Source organism: Somniosus microcephalus, chromosome 4 (assembly GCF_052327205.1).
Source record: "Somniosus microcephalus isolate GS21.2 chromosome 4, FLI_Smic_1.0, whole genome shotgun sequence".
Classification (NCBI taxonomy): Eukaryota; Metazoa; Chordata; class Chondrichthyes; order Squaliformes; family Somniosidae; genus Somniosus; species Somniosus microcephalus.
In genome coordinates, this window is record NC_140990.1 from 30,163,321 (window position 1) to 30,184,239 (window position 20,919).

The window sequence follows — 20,919 nt, forward strand, 5'->3', positions numbered from 1 at the left end:
ACCAGCGAGTTCACAAGTGACGGCATTGGTTGGACTCTGTTGTTATCCTGGCCACTCTCTGAGGCAGAACCAGACTGTTCGCCACCTCGGCCTCCTATTGACCCCAAACTGAGCTTCCGATCCATATCCGCTCCATCACCTACATCGCCTCCTTCCACCTCTGTAACATCGCCCATCCCCTCTCCTGCTTCAGCCTATATGCTGCTGAAACCCTCACCATTGCCTTTGTTATCTCCAGAGGTGACGACTCCAAAGGTTCCCTGGCCGGCCTCCTACCTTGCACCCTCTGTAAACTTGAGCTCATCCAAAACGCTGCTGCCCGTTAAAGGGACCCCGCACCCCCCAGAAACATTAGGGGGAACATTGCCCACAACCCTCCGAGATCTCTCCGAGAGCTCCTCCAATTCTGGCCTCTTGTGCCTCCCCGATTTTAATCGCTCCACCAGTGCTTGCTGTATCTTCACCTGCCTATGCTCTGGATTCCCTCCCTAAACATCTCCGCCTCTCTACTTCTCTCTCCTCCTTTTATAGGCCCCTTAAAACAGGTGACCTCGCATTTGGTCACCTGTCCTAATAATTATCTCCTCGTGTGGCTTGGTGTCAAAGTTTGTTCGTTAACACCCCTGTGAAGCACCGTGTGTCGTTTTACTACGTTAAAGGTGCTATAGAAATACAAGTGGGAGATGGGTGGAGGGAGCAGGTTAGTAAACCCCGGGGGGACGCGGGCTGCACACACCCCGAGTGCGGCCCCATTATTAAAACATTCAACATTATCTGCTTCACAAACACCTGGGGTGGGCCTCAGGCCCCGAACAAGAGCCTCCCGGCCGGGCGTTTGCCTCGAGCGGGGCGGCAGCTGTGGGGCTTTCTCCCGGTGACAGGCCCGGGGTAACGGCCACCATCTTGAGAGGCTCAGGGGACAGCAGGGCGCATGCGCGGCCCCCTTGGCCAGGAACCAGGAGGAGAGAATCTTGTCAATTTCTATTCTGGACTCACAGTGATGGCTTTTGTAAACTCCTTTTACAGGCTGTGAAAAGGGCAGCATTTACATAGAAACATAGAAGATAGGAGCAGGAGTAGGCCATTCGGCCCTTCGAGCCTGCTCCGCCATTCAATGTGATCATGGCTGATCATCCAAATTCAGTACCCTGTCCCTGCCTTTTCCCCATATCCCTTGATCCCTTTAGCCTCAAGAAATTTACACACTGCAAACTCAAACCAAACATCACATCAAGATCTGACAGTCACTCGATTCATCAGGACCTGAATATCATCAGCCTCTGAATGTGGAAGGAGAAATGTTTGTCTGTTCTGTCTGTGGGAAAAGATTTCAAACATCAGTGTGGCTGGAAAAGCACCAAGACACCCACACCCGAGTGAGAGTGTTCCAGTGCACTGACTGTGGAAAGAGCTTTAACCAGTTACACAGCCTGAAAAAACATCGCACCGTTCACAGTGGGGAGAAACTGTACACGTGTTCTGTGTGTGGATGAGGCTTCAACCGATCATCCAACCTGGAGAGCCACAAGGACACCCGCACCATGGAGAAACCGTGGAAATGTGGGGACTGTGGGAAGGGATTCAATTACCCATCTGAGCTGGAAACCCATTGGTCCTTCTTTATCTGGAAATCAAATGTCTGTTGTATAATTGTACCAGCAGTTAACAGGCTCCTGTGAACTCCTCTGTCTGCTATTTCAATGCAGGCTTTAACCAATTTATTTTAAATGGGTTTATGTTAAATGAGTTAATGTCTGCCTTAAAATGGTAGACTCAGGGCTGCCACACAAACACGTTAAAGGTTCGTAGAATAATTACCAGTCATTTTTAGACTGGAAACTTAAACCTGTTTCACTTTCAGTAAGGATCAAATTGCGGTTTTACACCAATCTCTGATTCAACAGCACATTTCCAGCCTTCACCGTTGTTCTCCCTGAACCTACAACAGTACCTCCCAAACCCGCGACCTCCACCACCTCGGACAACGGCAGCAGGTGCATGGGAACACCACCACTCCAAGCTCCCCTCCAAGTCACACATCATCCGGACATGGAAATATATCGCTGATTCTTCATCGTTGCTGGGTCAAAATCCTGGCACTCCCTAACAGCACTGTGGGAGCACTTTCACCACATGGAGTGCAGCGGTTCAAGAAGGCAGCTCAACACCCACTTCTCAAGGGCAACTAAGGATGGGCAATAAATGCTGGATTTGCCAGCGATGCCCACATCCCATAAACAAATTAAAAAAGAACCTGAACACAGTTGTAAAGGAGCCTTCTGTTCCATGCCTAGGAGCTCTGAACCATGGCAGAGAGCGGCTGGGACACGTTTCTCACACGCCTCGAGATTAATCCACATGGAGCCTTTGCTGTCAGTGAAGAGAGACGAGAAAGACCAAAATGCCGTTTGCCCCTCTCAGTGTGGCCCTGAAGGACTGTGTCCAGGCTGAAGTTCTGTTCCCGCCATACGATCCTCCCCCAGATTGTCTTTTCTGAGCTCCAGCCAGGTGATGCTAAACACTCAGGTGGGAAAGACAATAATCTACAACAATGTGTTTTTAAAAAAAGCTGATTTATTTGACATCTATCTAGAATATTAAACTCCAGCCCAGTTACAGGAGTTATTAACATCAGCAGAAACAAACCCCAACTGTCAGAATGAGCATGGTTCAGTCCTGGATGTGATTAACAGCAGCAACAACAGCAGAATCCAACCCCTGCAGTCACTTGTGAACTCGCTGGTGTATCAGTAGGTTGGATGACTGAGTGAATCCCTTCCCACACATGGAGTAGGTGAATGGCCTCTCCACAGTGTGAACTCGCTGGTGTCTCAGCAGGGTGGATGACTGAGTGAATCCCTTCCCACACTCAGAGCAGGTGAACGGCCTCTCCTCAGTGTGAGTGCGCTGGTGGACAGTGAGTTCAGATGATCGCCTGAACCCAGTCCCGCAGTGAGAGCACCTGAACGGTCTCTCGTCAGTGTGAACACGTTGATGGCACGTCAGTTCCCCGCAACTTTTATTGCACGTCCCACAGTCCGAGCATTTAAAAGGTCTCTCGTCAGTGTGAACTCGCTGGTGTGTCAGCAGGTTGAATAACTGATGGAATCCCTTCCCACACACGGAGCAGGTGAACGGCCTCTCCCCGGTGTGAGTACGCCGATGAATTTCCAGCTGGGACGGGTAATTGAATCCTTTCCCACAATCCCCACATTTACACCGTTTCTCCCTGGTGTGACTGCGCTTGTGTCTCGACAGGCCAGATGATCAGCTGAAGCCTCGTCCACACACACAACACATGTACTGTTTCTCCCCGCTGTGAACGGTGCTTTCGGTTTCCACGTTCAAAGGCCGATGATATTCGGGTCCTGATGAATCGAGTGACTCTGTCAGATCTTGATGTGATGTTTGGTTTGATTTTCCTGTCTGCAAATCCGCCCCTTCCAATACCCTGCAAAATGAATTTAAAACAGGAAAAAGGGAGCGTGAGAGAGAAGCCACAATAAAACAAAGGTAGGCTGTGAAATTGAGCTCAATGAATCTGGTCATCTGTGGGGCCGGCAGGAGAAACAAGTGACCATGAAAGCTGCTGGATTGTCGTAAAACCCAACTGGTTCACTGATGTCCTTCAGGGAAGGGAAACCGCCTCCTGGTCTGGGCCTACACACGACTCTGGCCTCTATGGGAGGAGAGAGAGAGGTGGGAGGGGCGATGGAGAGGGACTTTAAACATCTGCAACTTGATAAGGCTTCTTTGACAGAACCTGCCAAACCCACGACCTCCACCTCCTAGAAGGACCAGGGAAGCACGTGCATGGTGTAAGATCCCAGAGGGACCCCGGTTCCTAATGGTTCGAGGTTGACCCATATTGGGGACAGTGATTTAACTTTATTCAGCACAAGCAAGACTTAATACATTACAGTATTCGAGCAGCAGTTTACAGAGAATAATTGAGACTTATATTACCATTTGTACAGTGGGTAGAAGCGCAGCTGTGAGCAGGCTGCACCCTGTCTCTCTCTCTCTCTCTCTCTCGATCCATCTCTCGGGTGTAAGAATCCTGAGAAATCTCCATTTCAGATTCCCACTAGCTAACATGGATGAAATGAAATAAGCATTATTGTAGGTTTAAGTGTGTATTATGGAACTGTTAGTCAATGCACGTCGATTCTTGAATAATCATGCTTTTAATCTAGTGTAATATGCCTTGGGTATCCATCTTGTGGATAATTCTTACTAAGTATGATCTCTCTCTTCCCCTCAATTGTCCCAATCTGAATTCTATGTCACTCTCCGCTTCAACTTCAGTTTCAATCCCTCTGACAGGTACCAGAGTCTTTAACTCTGTCCTGATTGTTTCATGAATTAGATAGTTTCTCGATGGAGTATGTGTCAGTGCTTTAAAAGTTGTCTCACTCTCCTGAGCCACATTAACCATTTCATGTCGTGCTGCTGTCAATAACTGAATATGTCTGAGACCCGTTCTTTAGTGCAAATTCACCACACACTTCCACACGCTAATTGCTTCCTATGTAACAAATCACATCTGTCCACACACAATATCCTGCCACACGTGCCATCCGATACGAACCATTCATGGGCTTTCAGGTGACCTCATCAAAAGATGGTGAGGTGTCTGGAGATCTTTGCTCATCTCCCACTGTATGGTCCCGATGTCTCGGGTAGTGGCCAGTCTATCAAATGAAGTTTTCTTACAAAGTTCACAGGCAAGGACACAAACCTCTCCAAGAGAAAACTATCAATTGACTATTTTCAACTGCACTTTCCTGCCTTTGCCGAGACTGTTCATTAATCCCAGATTGAGACCTTTCGGTGAATCGTACACAGGTGATTTATTCCAATTCAACTGAGGAAATGATTCCCATTTGGTGGTGAATGAAACATTTCCTGTTTCTGTCTGACATCCTCAATCACTTCCTCTCATTCCATTTTACACATCCCATTAATTACCATTCTATCTCATTCATGAGCACTGGAGGAACTTTACTGTCCAATACACTATTAGCGGCGGCAGATTCAAATCGGCGGCAGTTGCGAGGTGAGGCCCGATCAGAGCCTCGGACCTGTGAAGGGGCAGTGACCGGCGGCAGTTAAAAGCGGCGGCAGATTCAAATCGGCGGCAGTTGCGAGGTGAGGCCCGATCAGAGCATCGGACCTGTGAAGGGGCAGTGACCGGCGGCAGTTAAAAGCGGCGGCAGATTCAAATCGGCGGCAGTTGCGAGGTGAGGCCCGATCAGAGCATCGGACCTGTGAAGGGGCAGTGACCGGCGGCAGTTAAAAGCAGCGGCAGATTCAAATCGGCGGCAGTTGCGAGGTGAGGCCCGATCAGAGCATCGGACCTGTGAAGGGGCAGTGACCGGCGGCAGTTAAAAGCGGTGGCAGATTCAAATCGGCGGCAGTTGCGAGGTGAGGCCCGATCAGAGCATCGGACCTGTGAAGGGGCAGTGACCGGCGGCAGTTAAAAGCGGCGGCAGATTCAAATCGGCGGCAGTTGCGAGGTGAGGCCCGATCAGAGCATCGGACCTGTGAAGGGGCAGTGACCGGCGGCAGTTAAAAGCGGCGGCAGATTCAAATCGGCGGCAGTTGCGAGGTGAGGCCCGATCAGAGCATCGGACCTGTGAAGGGGCAGTGACCAGCGGCAGTTAAAAGCGGCGGCAGAATCAAATCGGCGGCAGTTGCGAGGTGAGGCCCGATCAGAGCATCGGACCTGTGAAGGGGCAGTGACCGGCGGCAGTTAAAAGCGGCAGCAGATTCAAATCGGCAGCAGTGCGAGGTGAGGCCCGATCAGAGCATCGGACCTGTGAAGGGGCAGTGACCGGCGGCAGTTAAAAGCGGCAGCAGATTCAAATCGGCAGCAGTGCGAGGTGAGGCCCGATCAGAGCATCGGACTTGTGAAGGGGCAGTGACCGGCGGCAGTTAAAAGCGGCGGCAGATTCAAATCGGCGGCAGTTGCGAGGTGAGGCCCGATCAGAGCATCGGACCTGTGAAGGGGCAGTGACCGGCGGCAGTTAAAAGCGGCGGCAGAATCAAATCGGCGGCAGTTGCGAGGTGAGGCCCGATCAGAGCATCGGACCTGTGAAGGGGCAGTGACCGGCGGCAGTTAAAAGCGGCAGCAGATTCAAATCGGCAGCAGTGCGAGGTGAGGCACACCAAATCAACAGCAGAGGAGAGAGGTAAAAAGTAATCAGAGTGTGACGTCACCAGGGAGCAGGTAAGTGATTGGTTGGTGAGTATTTCTCTTTTTTAAACTTTAACTCTGTAGTTTATAGTTACTAGGGTCTTTTCTGGTGTAGCAGGGACTGTTTGTAGACTATACAAGCGCCTTAGAGATATTTTTAATTGGTTGTAGTAAATTAATTTAAATTAAGTAAAGGGAAGGTCATGCCAGGTGAGCCCAGCCCCGTGATATGCTCCTCTTGCTCTATGTGGGAATTCAGGGACCCCGGTGCCCCTGATGACCACGTGTGCCAGAGATGCATCCATCTGCAGCTACTAGCAGACCGCATTGAGGCGCTGGAGCTGCGGGTGGATGGGTTGTTGAGCATTCACGATGCTGAGAGGGTCGTGGATAGCACGTTTAGTGAGTTGGTCACACCGCAGGGAAGGGCTGCACAGGAAGACAGGAAATGGGTGACCACCAGGCGGAGCAATAGAAGCAGGCAGGTAGTGCAGGAGACCCCTGTGACCATTCCCCTCTCAAACAAGTATACCGCTTTGGATACTGTTGGGGGGGATGACTCACCGGGGGAAGGCAGCAGCAGCCAACTTGCTGGCACTGGGGGTGCTCCTGCTGCCCAGGAAGGGGGGAAAAAGAGTGGGAGAGCAATAGTGGTAGGGGATTCTATAGTAAGGGGAACAGATAGGCGTTTCTGTGGCCGTAGACGTGAATCCAGGATGGTTTGTTGCCTCCCTGGTGCCAGGGTCAAGGATATCACTGAGCGGCTGCAGGGCATTCTGGAGGGGGAGGGTGAACAGCCAGAGGTCGTGGTCCACATTGGTACCAACGACATAGGTAAAAAGAGGGATGAGGTCCTGCAGCAAGAATTTAAGGAGCTAGGTGAAGGATTAAAGAGCAGGACCTCAAAGGTTGTAATCTCTGGATTACTCCCCGTGCCACGTGCTAGTGGGTATAGGAATAGGAAGATAGAACAGATGAATGCGTGGCTAAAGGGATGGTGCAGGGGGGAGGGCTTTAGTTTCCTGGATCACTGGGTCTGCTTCTGGGAAAGGTGGGACTTGTACAAGTCGGACGGTTTACACCTGAACCAGAGGGGAACCAATATCCTTGTGGGGAGGTTTGCTAGCACTGCTGGGGGGGTTTAAACTAACTTGGCAGGGGGATGGGGTACAGAGTGGAGCTATAGTAGGGGGTGATTTACAGCCAAATACAGAGGAAAAAACAAGTCAGCTGGGAAGGCAGAGCAAATATGTGAAGGCAAAAGGGAATATGGCAGGGCTGGAAGGCATTTATTTTAATGCAAGGAGTCTTGCAAATAAGGTGGATGAACTGAAGTTGTTGTTGAACACATGGGAGTACGATATTGTTGCTATCACGGAGACATGGTTGAGGGAGGGTCAGGACTGGCAGCTCAATATTCCGGGGTATAGAATCTTCAGGCGAGACAGAGGGGGGTGTAAAAGGGGAGGGGGTGTTGCAATATTAATTAAGGAGTCAATTACTGCTGTAAGGAGGGACGATATATTAGCGGGTTCCTCTAATGAGGCCATATGGGTAGAACTTAAAAACAAAAAGGGGGCAAGCACTTTGCTGGGAGTGTACTATAGGCCCCCAAACAGTCAGGGGGAGATAGAGGAACAGATATGTAGGCAAATCTCAGAGAAGTGCGAAAATAATAGGGTAATAATAGTGGGGGATTTCAACTTCCCCAATATAAATTGTGATAGTCAGAGTGTGAAAGGCTTAGAGGGTGCAGAATTCTTAAAGTGCATCCAGGAGAGCTTTTTGAGCCAACATGTAGAAAGTCCTACAAGAGAGGGGGCGGTACTGGACCTAATCCTGGGGAATGTAGCCGGGCAAGTGGTGGAAGTATCAGTAGGAGAGCATTTTGGCGACAGTGACCATAATTCGGTGAGATTTAAGGTGGTCATGGAAAAAGACAAAGACGGCCCGGAAATAAGGGTTCTAAATTGGGGGAAGGCCGATTTTAATATGATAAGGCAGGATCTGGCCAAAGTGGACTGGGAGCAGCTACTTATAGGAAAATCCACATCAAAACAGTGGGAGACTTTCAGAAGGGAAATAGAGAGAGTACAGCGCCAACATGTTCCTGTAAAGGTCAAGGGTGGGACCAACAAGCAAAGGGAACCTTGGATGACAAGGGATATACAAAAATGCATTAGAAATAAAAGGGGGGCTTTTGGCAGTTACAAAAGACTAAAGACAGAAGAAGCCCTAGAGGAGTATAAAAAGTGCAGGGGCATACTTAAAAAAGAAATTAGGAGGGCGAGGAGGGGCCATGAAATAACACTGGCGAGCAAAATAAAGGAAAATCCTAAGATGTTTTATTAAGGGCAAGAGGATAACCAGGGAAAGGGTAGGGCCCATTAGGGACCAAAGTGGCAATCTGTGTGTAGAGCCAGATGATGTAGGCGGGGTTTTAAATGAATTTTTTGCATCTGTGTTCACTATGGAGAAAGACGATGCAGACATAGAAATCGGGCAAGGGGACTGTGACATACTTGAACATATTAGCATCGAGAGGGAGGAGGTGCTAGCGGTTTTAGCAGGCCAAAAAGTGGATAAATCCCCAGGCCCGGACGAGATGTATCCCAGGCTGCTGTGGGAGGCAAGGGAGGAGATTGCAGGGGCTCTGACACTAATTTTCAGAACCTCTCTGGCCACAGGGGATGTACCAGAGGACTGGAGAACAGCTAATGTAGTACCATTATACAAGAAGGGTAACAGGGATAAACCAGGGAATTACAGGCCAGTGAGCCTAACATCTGTGGTAGGGAAATTATTGGAAAAAATTCTGAGGGACAAAATTAGTCTCCACTTGGAGAGGCAAGGATTAATCGGGGATAGTCAGCATGGCTTTGTCAAGGGTAAATCATGTCTGACAAATCTGATTGAATTTTTCGAGGGGGTGACGAGGGGGGTGGATGAGGGAAATGCTGTGGATGTGGTTTACATGGACTTCAGTAAAGCCTTTGACAAAGTCCCGCATAGGAGACTGGTCAAGAAGGTAAGAGCCCATGGGATCCAGGGTGCCTTGGCGCGTTGGATCCTAAACTGGCTGAGTGGCAGGAGGCAGAGGGTGATGGTCGAAGGTTGCTTTTGTGACTGGAAGCCTGTGTCCAGTGGGGTACCTCAGGGATCGGTGCTGGGTCCCTTGTTGTTTGTGATCTACATAAATGATTTGGATGAGAATGTAAAAGGTATGATCAGCAAGTTCGCAGATGACATGAAAATTGGTGGGGTGGTCAATTGCGAGGAGGAAAGCCTCAGGCTACAGGACGATATAAACGGGTTGGTCAGATGGGCGGAAAAGTGGCAAATGGAATTTAACCCTGAAAAGTGCGAGGTGATGCATTTTGGATGGACAAATAAGGCAAGGGAATACACAATGAGTGGTAGGACCCTAGGAAGTACAGAGGGTCAGAGGGACCTTGGTGTACATGTACATAGATCCCTGAAGGCAGCGGAACATGTAGATAAGGTGGTTAAAAAGGCATATGGGATACTTGCCTTCATTAGCCGAGGCATAGAATATAAGAGCAGGGAGGTTATGATGGAGCTGTACAAAACGCTGGTGAGGCCACAGCTGGAGTACTGTGTGCAGTTCTGGTCACCTCACTATAGGAAGGATGTGATTGCTTTGGAGAGGGTGCAGAGAAGATTCACCAGGATGTTACCTGGGATGGAGCGCCTCAGCTATGAAGAAAGACTAAACAGGCTGGGGTTGTCTTCCTTGGAGCAAAGAAGGCTGAGGGGGGACCTGATTGAGGTATACAAAATGATGAGGGGCATAGATAGGGTAGACAAAGAGGAACTTTTCCCCTTAGTAGGGGGGTCAATAACAAGGGGGCATAGATTCAGGGTAAGGGGCAGGAGATTTAGAGGGGATTTGAGGAGGAACTTTTTCACCCAGAGGGTGGTTGGAATGTGGAACTCAATGCCCAAAAGGGTGGTAGAGGCAGGAACCCTCACAACATTCAAGAAGCATTTGGATGAGCACTTGGAATGCCAATGCATACAAGGCTATGGACCAAATGCTGGAAAATGGGATTAGACTGGACAGGGATGGATGGGCGGCGCAGACACGATGGGCCGAAGGGCCTCTTTCTGTGCTGTAAAACTCTCTGACTCTATGACTCTATGACTATTAAAGATAGGAAACAGATCAAACCTTCCCACTTGGTCCCAGTTATTAACACATTTTGGGTTTTTTAATTCTTTATTTTAGAGGACCTTTTTATTTCCCAAAATAATCCGATGTATTGTGCCCGAGTCCATTTTATCATTGGCAAAACCTGTCAGTCCAACAATACTGCAATATTCAATTTTATTTCCCAAAAACTTTCTTCCCTGATACACAGCAATTGGCAGGACCACCTTAGACTGCTTTCCACCAGTTTCTTTTAATGAAAATTTGACTATCCCCTTAAACTTCAGGTAAAGTTTTCCTTCTTGAGTGCTTGAAACAGCAACATATATCAATTTTATTTTTATCAATTCATCTCATCAATTCCCATTTCAGAAACAAGTGATGCCCGGGTTTGCTGGTTTACATGCTGGTTTCATGTTAGAGACACAAGTGCTTGGAATTAGTTTGGAGGTAACTTCCATATCTCCCCTTCTCGAGCACTCTGTCTCGGGAAATAACACCTGACCCTGAATGGGTTAAGTCCGAGTCTTTGACAGGCAAAGCCTTTCGTCCAAATCGTCACCATGCTGGGATTTATTTTAAATGTCTGGCGATGTCTGCAGATAGGTTCTTACATTCTTAAAGCTGCTGGATCTCTTGTTAAGGAATCAATATTCATGCGGGCTGGAAAACCCTGGTCACCTGTTTAAAAGACACAAAAACAGAGAATCCATTGTGGCTCCACTTAAGTGCCCAAAGGGCTCATTTGTGAAATCAGAATTTTCCTTCCACACCATGGGGTTAGTAATGTCCAATATCTTTAAATTTCATTCAGCAATACAAAAGTTGTAGCTCGGTGAATTAAAAAAGGCAGCTGTCCGCTGACAGGGTTAACTCCTTTGCAGGTTTATATATTCAGTGTGAGAGGTTGCAGCCCCTGTATAGTTACCTGAAGGGGCTGCTCCTCAACTCTTGGTTACACTTTAGCCCCACACTCCTAATCTTTGGCCGCCCGGTGCGGAGGGGAGTGGGTAAGTCGGAGGATCTTCTCCTGGACCTGCTCTTGGGCCTGGCAAAAACAGAAATTTGTAGGCCCAGGATGGGCGGGGCCCATGGGGGGGTCACTCTGGCTGCCTGCCTCTCTCCCGCAGTCTTGTCCATGCCCGGGTGGCCCTGGAGAGGGAGCAGGCGGTGTCCACCAGTTCACTTGATACCTTCCTCGACCGGTGGGTACCTCAGGGTACAGAGTGTCTCTCAGACACTGGCAACAACATTCTGGTTTAGTTGGGAAGGTTCCCTTTGCTTTTGTTGGGACTTTGTTGCTTATCTTAGCTTCTTCCAGTTTGATTGAATCACATGATTTGGGGAACAAGAGAGGAAAGACTGTTGCAAGGAAACTCGAATTGTCTGTTCTGAATTTCTATCTTGTACTTACAGTGATGACTTTTGTAAACTCCTTTTACAGGGTATTAGAAGGGGAGGATTTGCAGACGGGAAACTCAAACCAAACATCACGTCAAAATCTGACAAAGTCACTCGATTCATCAGGACCTGAATATCATCGGCCTCTGACTCTGGAAGGAGAAAGGTTTGTCTGTTCTGTCTGTAGGAAAAGATTTCAAACATCAGTGTGACTGGAAAAGCACCGAGACACACACCCGAGTGAGAGTGTTCCAGTGCACTGACTGGAAAGAGCTTTAACCAGTTACACAGCCTGAAAAAACATCGCACCATTCACAGAGGGGAGAAACCGTGCACTTGTTCTGTGTGTGGACGAGGCTTCAACTGATCATCTAACCTGGAGAGACACAAGGACACCCACACCATGGAGAAACCGTGGAAATGTGGAGACTGTGGGAAGGGATTCAATTACCCGTACGAGCTTGAAATTCATGGGCGCAGCCACACCGGGGAGAGGCCGTTCACCTGCTCCACGTGTGGGAAGGGATTCATTGATTCATCCACCCTGCTGAGACACCAGCGAGTTCACACTGGGGAGGAGACGTTCACTTGCTTCACGTGTGGGAAGGGATTCAGTCGATTAACCAACCTCACTATACACCAACTTGTTCACACTGAAAACAGACCTTTCAAATGTTCTGAGTATGAGAAGAGCTTTAAAAGCTCAAGATATCTGCAGAAACACCAACAAACTCACACTGGGGAGAGGCCATTCACCTGCTCAGTGTGTGGGAAGGGATTCCCTCAGTCATCCCACCTGCTGATACACCAGCGAGTTCACACTGGGGAGAGACCATTCACCTGTTCAGTGTGTGGGAAGGGATTCATTTATTCATCCAACCTGCTGAGACACCAGCGAGTTCACACTGGGGAGAGGCCATTCACCTGTTCCGTGTGTGAGAAGGGATTCATTGATTCATCCACCCTGCTGAGACACCAGCGAGATCACACTGGGGTGAGGCCGTTCACCTGCTCTGTGTGTGGGAAGGGATTCACTCGGTCATCCGTCGTGCTGAGACACCAGCAAGTTCACAAGTGAGGCAGTGGTTGGAATATGCTGTTAGTGCTGCTGTTAATCACATCCAGGACTGAACCGTGTTCATTCTGACAGTTCAGGTATGTTTCTGCTGATGTTAAACTCCAGCCCAGTTATAGGGATTATTAATATTCTGGATATATGGCTGATTGACTTGTTGGGGTTGCAGTGTCCCTTTAACATAAGAACATAAGAACATAAGAAATAGGAGCAGGAGTAGGCCAATCGGCCCCTCGAGCCTGCTCTGCCATTCAATAAGATCATGGCTGATCTGATCCTAACCTCAAATCTACTATCACAGAACCATCTCCTGAATCTAACAGAATTAGACACACAAAATAGGAGCAGGATCAGGCTACACGGCCCCTGGGCCCGCTCCGCTACCCACAGGGCCATGTCCGATCCGAACCTAGACTCATATCCAAATTCCTGCCCGCTGCCCGTAACCCTTAATTCCCTTTACTTCTAGGAAACTGTCTATTTCTGTTTTAAATTTATGTAATGATGTAGCTTCTACAGCTTTTTGGGGCAGCATATTCCATGGACCTACCACCCTCTGAGTGAAGTAGTTCCTCCTCATCTCAGTTTTGAAAGAGCAGCCCCTTATTCTAAGACACTGCCCCCTAGTTCTAGTTTCACCCATCATCGGGAACATCCTCCCCGCATCCACCCGATCCAACCCCTTCACAATCTTATATGTTTCAATAAGATCGCCTCTCATTCTTCTGAACTCCAATGAGTAGAATCCCAATCTACTCAACCTCTCCTCATATGTCCATCCCCTCATCCCCGGGATTAACCGAGTGAACCTTCTTTGTACTGACTCGAGAGCAAGTATGTCTTTTCTTAAGTATGGACACCAAAACTGTATGCAGTATTCCAGGTGCGGTCTCACCAATACTTTGTACAACTGAAGCAATACCTCCCTAATTTTTATATTCTATCCCCCTAGCAATGAAAGCCAACATTCCATTGGCCTTCTTAATCACTTGCTGCACCTGCATACTAACCTTTTGAGTTTCGTGCACCAGGACCCCCAGATCCCTTTGTACTTCAGTACTTTCCAGTTTCTTGCCATTAAGATAATAACTTGCTCTACGATTTTTCCTGCCAAAGTGCATAACCTCACACTTTCCAGTATTGTATTCCATCTGCCAAATCTCTGCTCACTTACTTAGCCTGTCTATGTCCCCTTGCAGGTTTGTTATGTCCTCCTCACTCACTACTTTCCCTCCCATCTTAGTATCATCTGCAAGCTTTGATATGTTACACTCGGTCCCCTCCTCCAAATCATTAATATAGATTGTAAAGAGTTGGGGACCCAGCACTGACCCCTGCAGAACACCACTAGTTACTGATTGCCAGTCTGAGAATGAACCATTTATCCCAACTCTCTGCCGTCTGTTAGATAGCCAATCCTCTATCCATGCCAGAATATTACCCCCAATCTTGTGATTTTTTATCTTAAGCAATAATCTTTTGTGCGGCACCTTGTCAAATGCCTTTTGGAAGTCTAAATACACTACGTCCACTGGTTCACCTTTATCCAACCTATATGTTACTTCCTCAAAGAACTCCAGCAAATTTGTCAAACACGACTTCCCCTTCATAAAACCATGCTGACTTTGTCTTATTAAATTATGATTATCCAAATGTCCTGTTACTGTCTCCTTAATAATGGACTCCAAAATTTTACCTGCCACTGATGTTGGGCTATAGTTTCCAGCCTTCTGACTACTGCCCTTTTTAAATAAGGGTGTTACATGAGCAGTTTTCCAGTCTGCCGGGACCTTTGCTGAGTCCAGTGTTTTTTTTGAAAATTATTACCAATGCATCCACAATCCCTACCGCCACTTGCCTCAAGACCCTAGGATGTAAGCCACCAGGTCCAGGTGATTTATCCGCCTTGAGTTTATCCTAGCCAAATTCGCTCGTGGCTCAGGTAGATTATTACCCTTGAGGTTCTGTTTTTTAATTTGACCCCTAGCTGCTCATACTCCTTTAACAGAATCGGCTTCCTAGTCCTATCTACGTCATTTGTACCAACATGGACCACGACAACTGGATCCACCCCCTCCCACTGGAAGTTTCTTTCCAGCCCAGAGGAGATGTCCTTAAGCCTGGCACCGGGTAGGCAACACAGCCTTCGGGACTCTCGCTCTTGGCTGCAGAGAACTCTGGGCTGAAAATTCAGTCGGGTTAGCGCCCATTTTGTGGCGCTAGAGGGCCTAGCGCCGCAATGATAGCCGTTTCTGAAATTCACTTCGGCGCTGCCATCGGCGTTAGCCGGTTGTGCTGCACCGGCATCGATGACGTCATCGGTGTGCGCAGCGTCCCGGTTGCCGTGGCAACGCGCCCGAACGCCGAAATTCAGTTGCGGCCGCCTCGCCGGGCAGCCGCAATGAAGACTGTGGCAATCGAGTCTTACACAAGTTAGCGCCGGCGCATTAAGGTCGCGCGGCGGCCGGCCGCTTTCCCGCTGGCTGCCTGCCCGCACCTCCCTCCCCAGACTCCTCCACCCCCCCCCGCGGAACAGATGCGTCTGGCCTGCAAGCCCGGCACTTGTCCGAGGTGCCGGGCTCATTTTTGAAAAAATCAAACGGCCAGCGATCGGGTGAAGGCAGCGCCTCCTTAACGGGAGGAGGAGGCCTGCACTTCCCCAGCCTGCCGCACTGCATCGGGTGCCGCAGCGCCGGATTAGCACCGCAATGCAGCACTCAGCGCCCATTGGGAGGCACTCACGCCCGCCAGTAGTGCCGGCAGCTGTCTGGGCGCGGCGCTACTGAATATTTGGTGCGCGCAAGGGAATTAGCGCCGGCGCTAAATTTCTGGCGCTAAAGCCCTGGCGCGGCGTCAACTCAATTTCTAGGCCTGTATCTATCCCCCTAATAATACTATCCCTTACCACTACAACATTTCAATTTACTCCCCCCTCTTGAATGGCCCCCTGTTCCACGGTGCTGTGGCCAGGTTGCTCATCCTCCCTGCAGTCCCTGCTCCTGTCCCTACAGGGAGTAAGAACCTCGAACCTGTTGGACAAGAGCAAGGGCTGCGGCTCCTCCAGCTCTACCTCCTGGATCCCCGTACCTGCCTCACTCGTAGTCACACCGTCCTGTCCCTGACCATGGGCTACATCTGAATTAATTAACTTCATAGGTGTGACCACCTCCTGATACACAGAGTCCAGGTACTTCTCCCCCTCCCTGATGTGTCGCAGTGTCTGAAGCTCAGACTCCAGCTCATCAACACGGAGCTGAAGTTCCTGTAGCAGCAGACACTTATCACAGACGTAATCACCGTGAGCCTCAATGGGGTTCACCAGCTCCCACATCTCGCAACAGTAACACATCACCTGCTCCATTCTATGTAATTAATTAAATTTTTTATTGTTAGTTATGGACACCCTCTGCCCGACTTTAGATGCTAGTATCCCCTTTAATTAATTGGATTTAAATTAAATCAATCCCTCTCGTTACACCAGTTAAATGGTTTACCAACAGTCACTCTGCACCAGAAAGGCCTTATTAACTACAACCCACAGAGTTAAAGTTTGAAAAGAGCACCTAACACCCCACTTACCCAAACTCACAGCACTCTTTGATGACTTGCACTCAGTGCTTGCTTGCACTAGGACTGGTCTTTTTATACTGTTTGTTTGTTTACAGCCAAATGAGTCACCCCTGCTGATTGGTTAGAAAACTGGTTTCCACTGCCTGCTGTGCCAATTTACTCCTACTGCAGTGTAACCTTGTTTTACTCTTCTTAAACCAACAGAATCCCAAATATTTAACTTTTCCCCTTTACTTAAACTGCTTAAGTAATCTTATCAAGATTGATTTAAAGAGAAATAACAATTAAAGAACTCTCACACGTACCGAAACTCACAGCACTCTTTGATGACTCACACTCAGTGCTTGCTCGCACTAGGACTGGTCTTTTTAAGAACCGCTGTCTGATTTTGCCCCTTAATTCAGGGACTCTCATCAGAAATTTGTTTGCAATAAAATTATGAACTTTTACTTCAATGCTAAATTGATCTTTGGTACAATTCTTACTGACTTGCACATTACACACAGTGGCACCTCCAGTATCTACAGAAAGAAGGGGAATGGGAACTGGTGGAGAATCGAGAATCCCCAAATATTGCCCCTCCCGTCTGGTACAGCAATCCACTCGACACGGGAATGGAAACAATTCCAATCAGCAGCGAATATTAACCAGGCTGATACCTGGGATGGCAGGAATGACGTATGAGGAGAGATTGGGTCGATTAGGCTTACACTCGTTGGAGTTTAGAAGAATGAGAGGGGATCTCATTGAAACTTATAAAATTCCAACAGGACTAGACAGACTAGATGCAGGAAGGATGTTCCTGATGGCGGGTGTCCAGAACCAGAGGTCACAGTCTAAGGATAAGGGGTAAGCCATTTAGGACTGAGATGAGGAGGAATTTCTTCACCCAGAGAGTGGTGAACCTGTGGAATTCTCTACAACACAAGGCAGTAGATGCCAATTCATTAAATACATTCAAGAAGGAGTTGGATATATTACTTAAGGCTAAAGGGCTCAAGGGATATGGAGAGAAAGCAGGGACAGGGTACGGAATTTGGATAATTTGGATCTCATTAAATGGCGGAACAGGCTCGAGGGGCTGAAAGGCCTACTCCTGCTCCTATCTTCTGGAGTCTGGGGAGTAGGGGTGAAAGAGGAGTTGTGGTGAGGGGGTTGGAGAGTAGGGCTGAAAGAGGAGTTGGGGTGAGGGGGTTGGAGAGTAGGGATGAAAGAGGAGTTGGGGTGAGAGGGGTTGGGAGTAGGGGTGAAAGATGAGTTGGGGTGTGGAGTGTTGGCGAGTAGGGGTGAAAGAGGAGTTGGGGTGAGGGGGGTTGGAGAGTAGGGGTGAAAGAGGAGTTGGGATGAGGGGGTTGGAGAGTAGGGGTGAAAGAGGAGTTGGGGTGAGGGGGGTTGGAGAGTAGGGGTGAAAGAGGAGTTGGGGTGAGGGGGGTTGGAGAGTAGGGGTGAAAGAGGAGTTGGGGTGAGGGGGGTTGGAGAGTAGGGGTGAAAGAGGAGTTGGGGTGAGGGGGGTTGGAGAGTAGGGGTGAAAGAGGAGTTGGAGTGAGGGAGTTGGAGAGTGGGGGTGAAAGAAGAATTGGGGTGAGGGGGGTTGGGAGTAACAACAACAATTTGCATTTAGATAGCACCTTTAACTTAGTAAAACATCCCAAGTTGCTTCACTGTAGCGTTTTCAAACAATATTTGTCTGTGAGTCAAAGAGGAGATATTCAGACAGATGACCAAAAGCTTGTTCAATGAGGAAGGTTTTAAGGAATGTCTTAAAGGAGGAACGAGTGGTAGAGAGGCGGAGAGGTTTAGCGAGGGAATTCCAGAGCTTGGGGCCTTGACAGCTGAAGGCACGGCCGCCAATGGTGGAGCGATTAAAATCACGGATGTGCAAGAGACCAGAATTGGAGGAGTGCGAAGATCTCAGAGGTTGTAGGGCTGGAGGAGTTTACAGAGATAAGGAGAGGGGAGGCCATGGAGGATTCCTCTGGTGTTGGAATCAAGAACAAGAGGTAATAATCTTAAAATTAGAGCTCGGCCATTCAGGGGTGAAATCAGGCAGCACTTTTTCACACACAGGGTAGTAGAATTGGGGAACTCTCTCCCCCAAAAGGCTGTGGATGCTGGGGGTCGATTGGAGCTTTCAAGACTGAGATGATCGATTTTTGTGAGGTAATTATTCCAAGGGATGTGGAATAAAGGCGGGTAAATGGAGTTAAGATACGGATCAGCCCTGATCTAATTGAATGGTGGAGCAGGCTCGAGGGACCAAATGGCCTCCTCCTGTTCCTAATGTTCCTGTGACACACTCAGAAATGCCCCGGAGCAGTGAAATCCCACTGGGCCCCAGCACATGCTCAACGGAAAGCCCAGGTCAAGGGCAAAGTCAGCGTGTCCTCTCTGAACCCGGTTTGCTGCTCCCTCTGTGCCCAGCACTGCCTGCACCCCCGGCACACGGCAGTGGAATTTCAGCCTCAGTGTTACAAGTTTCATCGGTTACAGGCTGGAGAGAGGAATCATTCAATCTGTGACCGAGCTGTGTGATTGGCTCAGTCTCGACTAATATTGACTGTCAGAAATGCCCAAGAAGCAGTTTTTGACTAATATCGGCTCCCACAGGGATGAGGAATTCACAGAGTTACAGAGAGTCTGCAGCACAGAAACAGGCCATTCGGCCCAACTGGTCCGTGCCGGTGTTTCTGCTCCACATGAGCCTCCTCCTGCTCCTCTTCATCCAAACCTATCAGCAGATCCTTCTATTCCTTTCACCCTTGTGTACTTATCGAGCTTCCCCTGAAATGTATCCATGCTATTCACCTCAACCACTCCATGTGGTAGCGAGTCCCACATTCTCACCACTCTCTGGGTAAAGAATTCCACATTGGATTTATTGGTGACTCTCTTATATTTATGGCCCCTAGTTTTGGACTCCCCCACAGAAGGAAACATCTTCTCTACGTCTACCCTATCAAACCTCTTCACAGTTTTAAAGACCTCTATCATAAGAAACATAAGAATTAGGAGCATTCAGTAAGATCATGGCTGATCATCGACCTCAACTCCAATTTCCCGCCCGATCTCCATATCCCCTGATTCCACTAGAGTCCAACAATCTATCGATCTCAGCCTTGAATATACTCAAAGATTCAGCATTCACAACCCTCTGGGGCAGAGAATTCCAAAGATTCACAACCCTCTGAGTGAAGAAATTCCTCTTCATCTCAGTCTTAAATGGTCATCCCCTTATCCTGAGACTATGACCTCTAGTTCTAGACTCTCCAGCCAGGGGAAACAACCTCTCAGCATCTACCCTGTCAATCCCCTTCAGAATCTTGTATGTTTCAATGAGATCACCTCTCATTCTTCTAAACTCCAGAGAGTATAGGCCCAATCTACACAATCTCTCATCATAGGACAGCCCTCTCATCCCAGGAATCAATCTAGTGAAACTTCATTTCATTTCCTCCAAGGCAAGTATATCCTTCCTTAGATAAGGAGACCAAAACTGTGCACAGTACTCCAGGTGTGGTCTCACCAAGGCCCTGTACAATTGCAGCAAGACTTCCTTACTCTTATACTCCAACCCCCTTGCAATAAAGGCCAACATGCCATTTGCCTTCCTTATTGCTTGCTGTACCTGCATGCTAGCTTTCTGTGTTTCTTGCATGAGGAACCCCAAATCTCTCTGAACACCAACATTTGAAAGTTTCTCACCATTTAAAAAGTATTCTGTTTTTCTATTCTTCCTACTAAAGTGAATAACCTCACATTTCCCTACATTATACTCCATCTGCCACCTTACTGCCCACTCACTTAGTCTATCTATATCCCTTTGCAGACTCTTTGTGTTCTCCTCACAGCTCACTGTCCCACCTAGCTTTGTATCACCAGCAAACTTGGATACATTACACTCGGTCCCTTCATCTAGGTCATTAATATAGATTGTAAATAGCTGAGGCCCCAACACTGATCCTTGCGGCACCCCACTAGTTACAGCCTGCCAACCTGAAAAAGATCAGTTTATCCCTACTCTCTGTTTTCTGCCCATTAACCAATCCTCTATCCATGCCACTCGGGTCTCGAGAAAACAGCCCCAGACTAATCAGTTTTTTCCTGATAAGTATATCATCTCAGTTCTGGCATCATCCTTGTGAATCTTTTTTGCACCCTATCCAGTGCCTCTGTATCCTTTGATAACATGGAGACCAGAACTGTGCAGAGTGCTCCAAGTGTGGTCTAACCAAGGTTCGATACAAGTTCAACAGAACTTCTCCGCTGTTCAATTCTATCCTTCTAGAAATGAAGCCCAGCGCTTGGATTGTTTTTTTAACGGCCTTATTAACCTGTTCAATCAGAAATCTCAGGGTAAACCCAGCCTGCCCGCTCTGAACCCGGTTTGCTGCTCCCTCTGTGCCCAGCACTGCCTGCACCCCTGGCGCACGGAAGTGGAATTTCAAAAGAAGGAAGAAATCTGTCAGCATTTGAAAGGCTTTTAGAAAGAATTCAAGGTTTTTT

The 20,919-nt window shown here is 48.4% G+C and overlaps 1 protein-coding gene and 1 pseudogene across 2 annotated transcripts in view; one reads left to right on the forward strand and one right to left on the reverse strand.

Moving 5' to 3' along the window:
• Positions 1 to 2,682: 2,682 nt before the first annotated feature.
• Positions 2,683 to 20,919, reverse strand: part of LOC147118521 (uncharacterized) — a 96,790-nt gene continuing 78,553 nt past the window's right edge. The window contains exon 5 of one of the 2 annotated variants that reach the window (XM_085984469.1): positions 2,683 to 3,099. In XM_085984469.1, coding sequence (XP_085840595.1) covers positions 2,725 to 3,099 — 375 coding nt within the window. In that variant the 3' untranslated portion in view covers positions 2,683 to 2,724. The remainder of the gene's footprint in view (positions 3,100 to 20,919) is intronic. The other variant, XM_085984468.1, reaches the window with a different exon arrangement.
• LOC147118522 (uncharacterized) overlaps positions 12,175 to 20,919 on the forward strand; it is a 38,791-nt pseudogene continuing 30,046 nt past the window's right edge.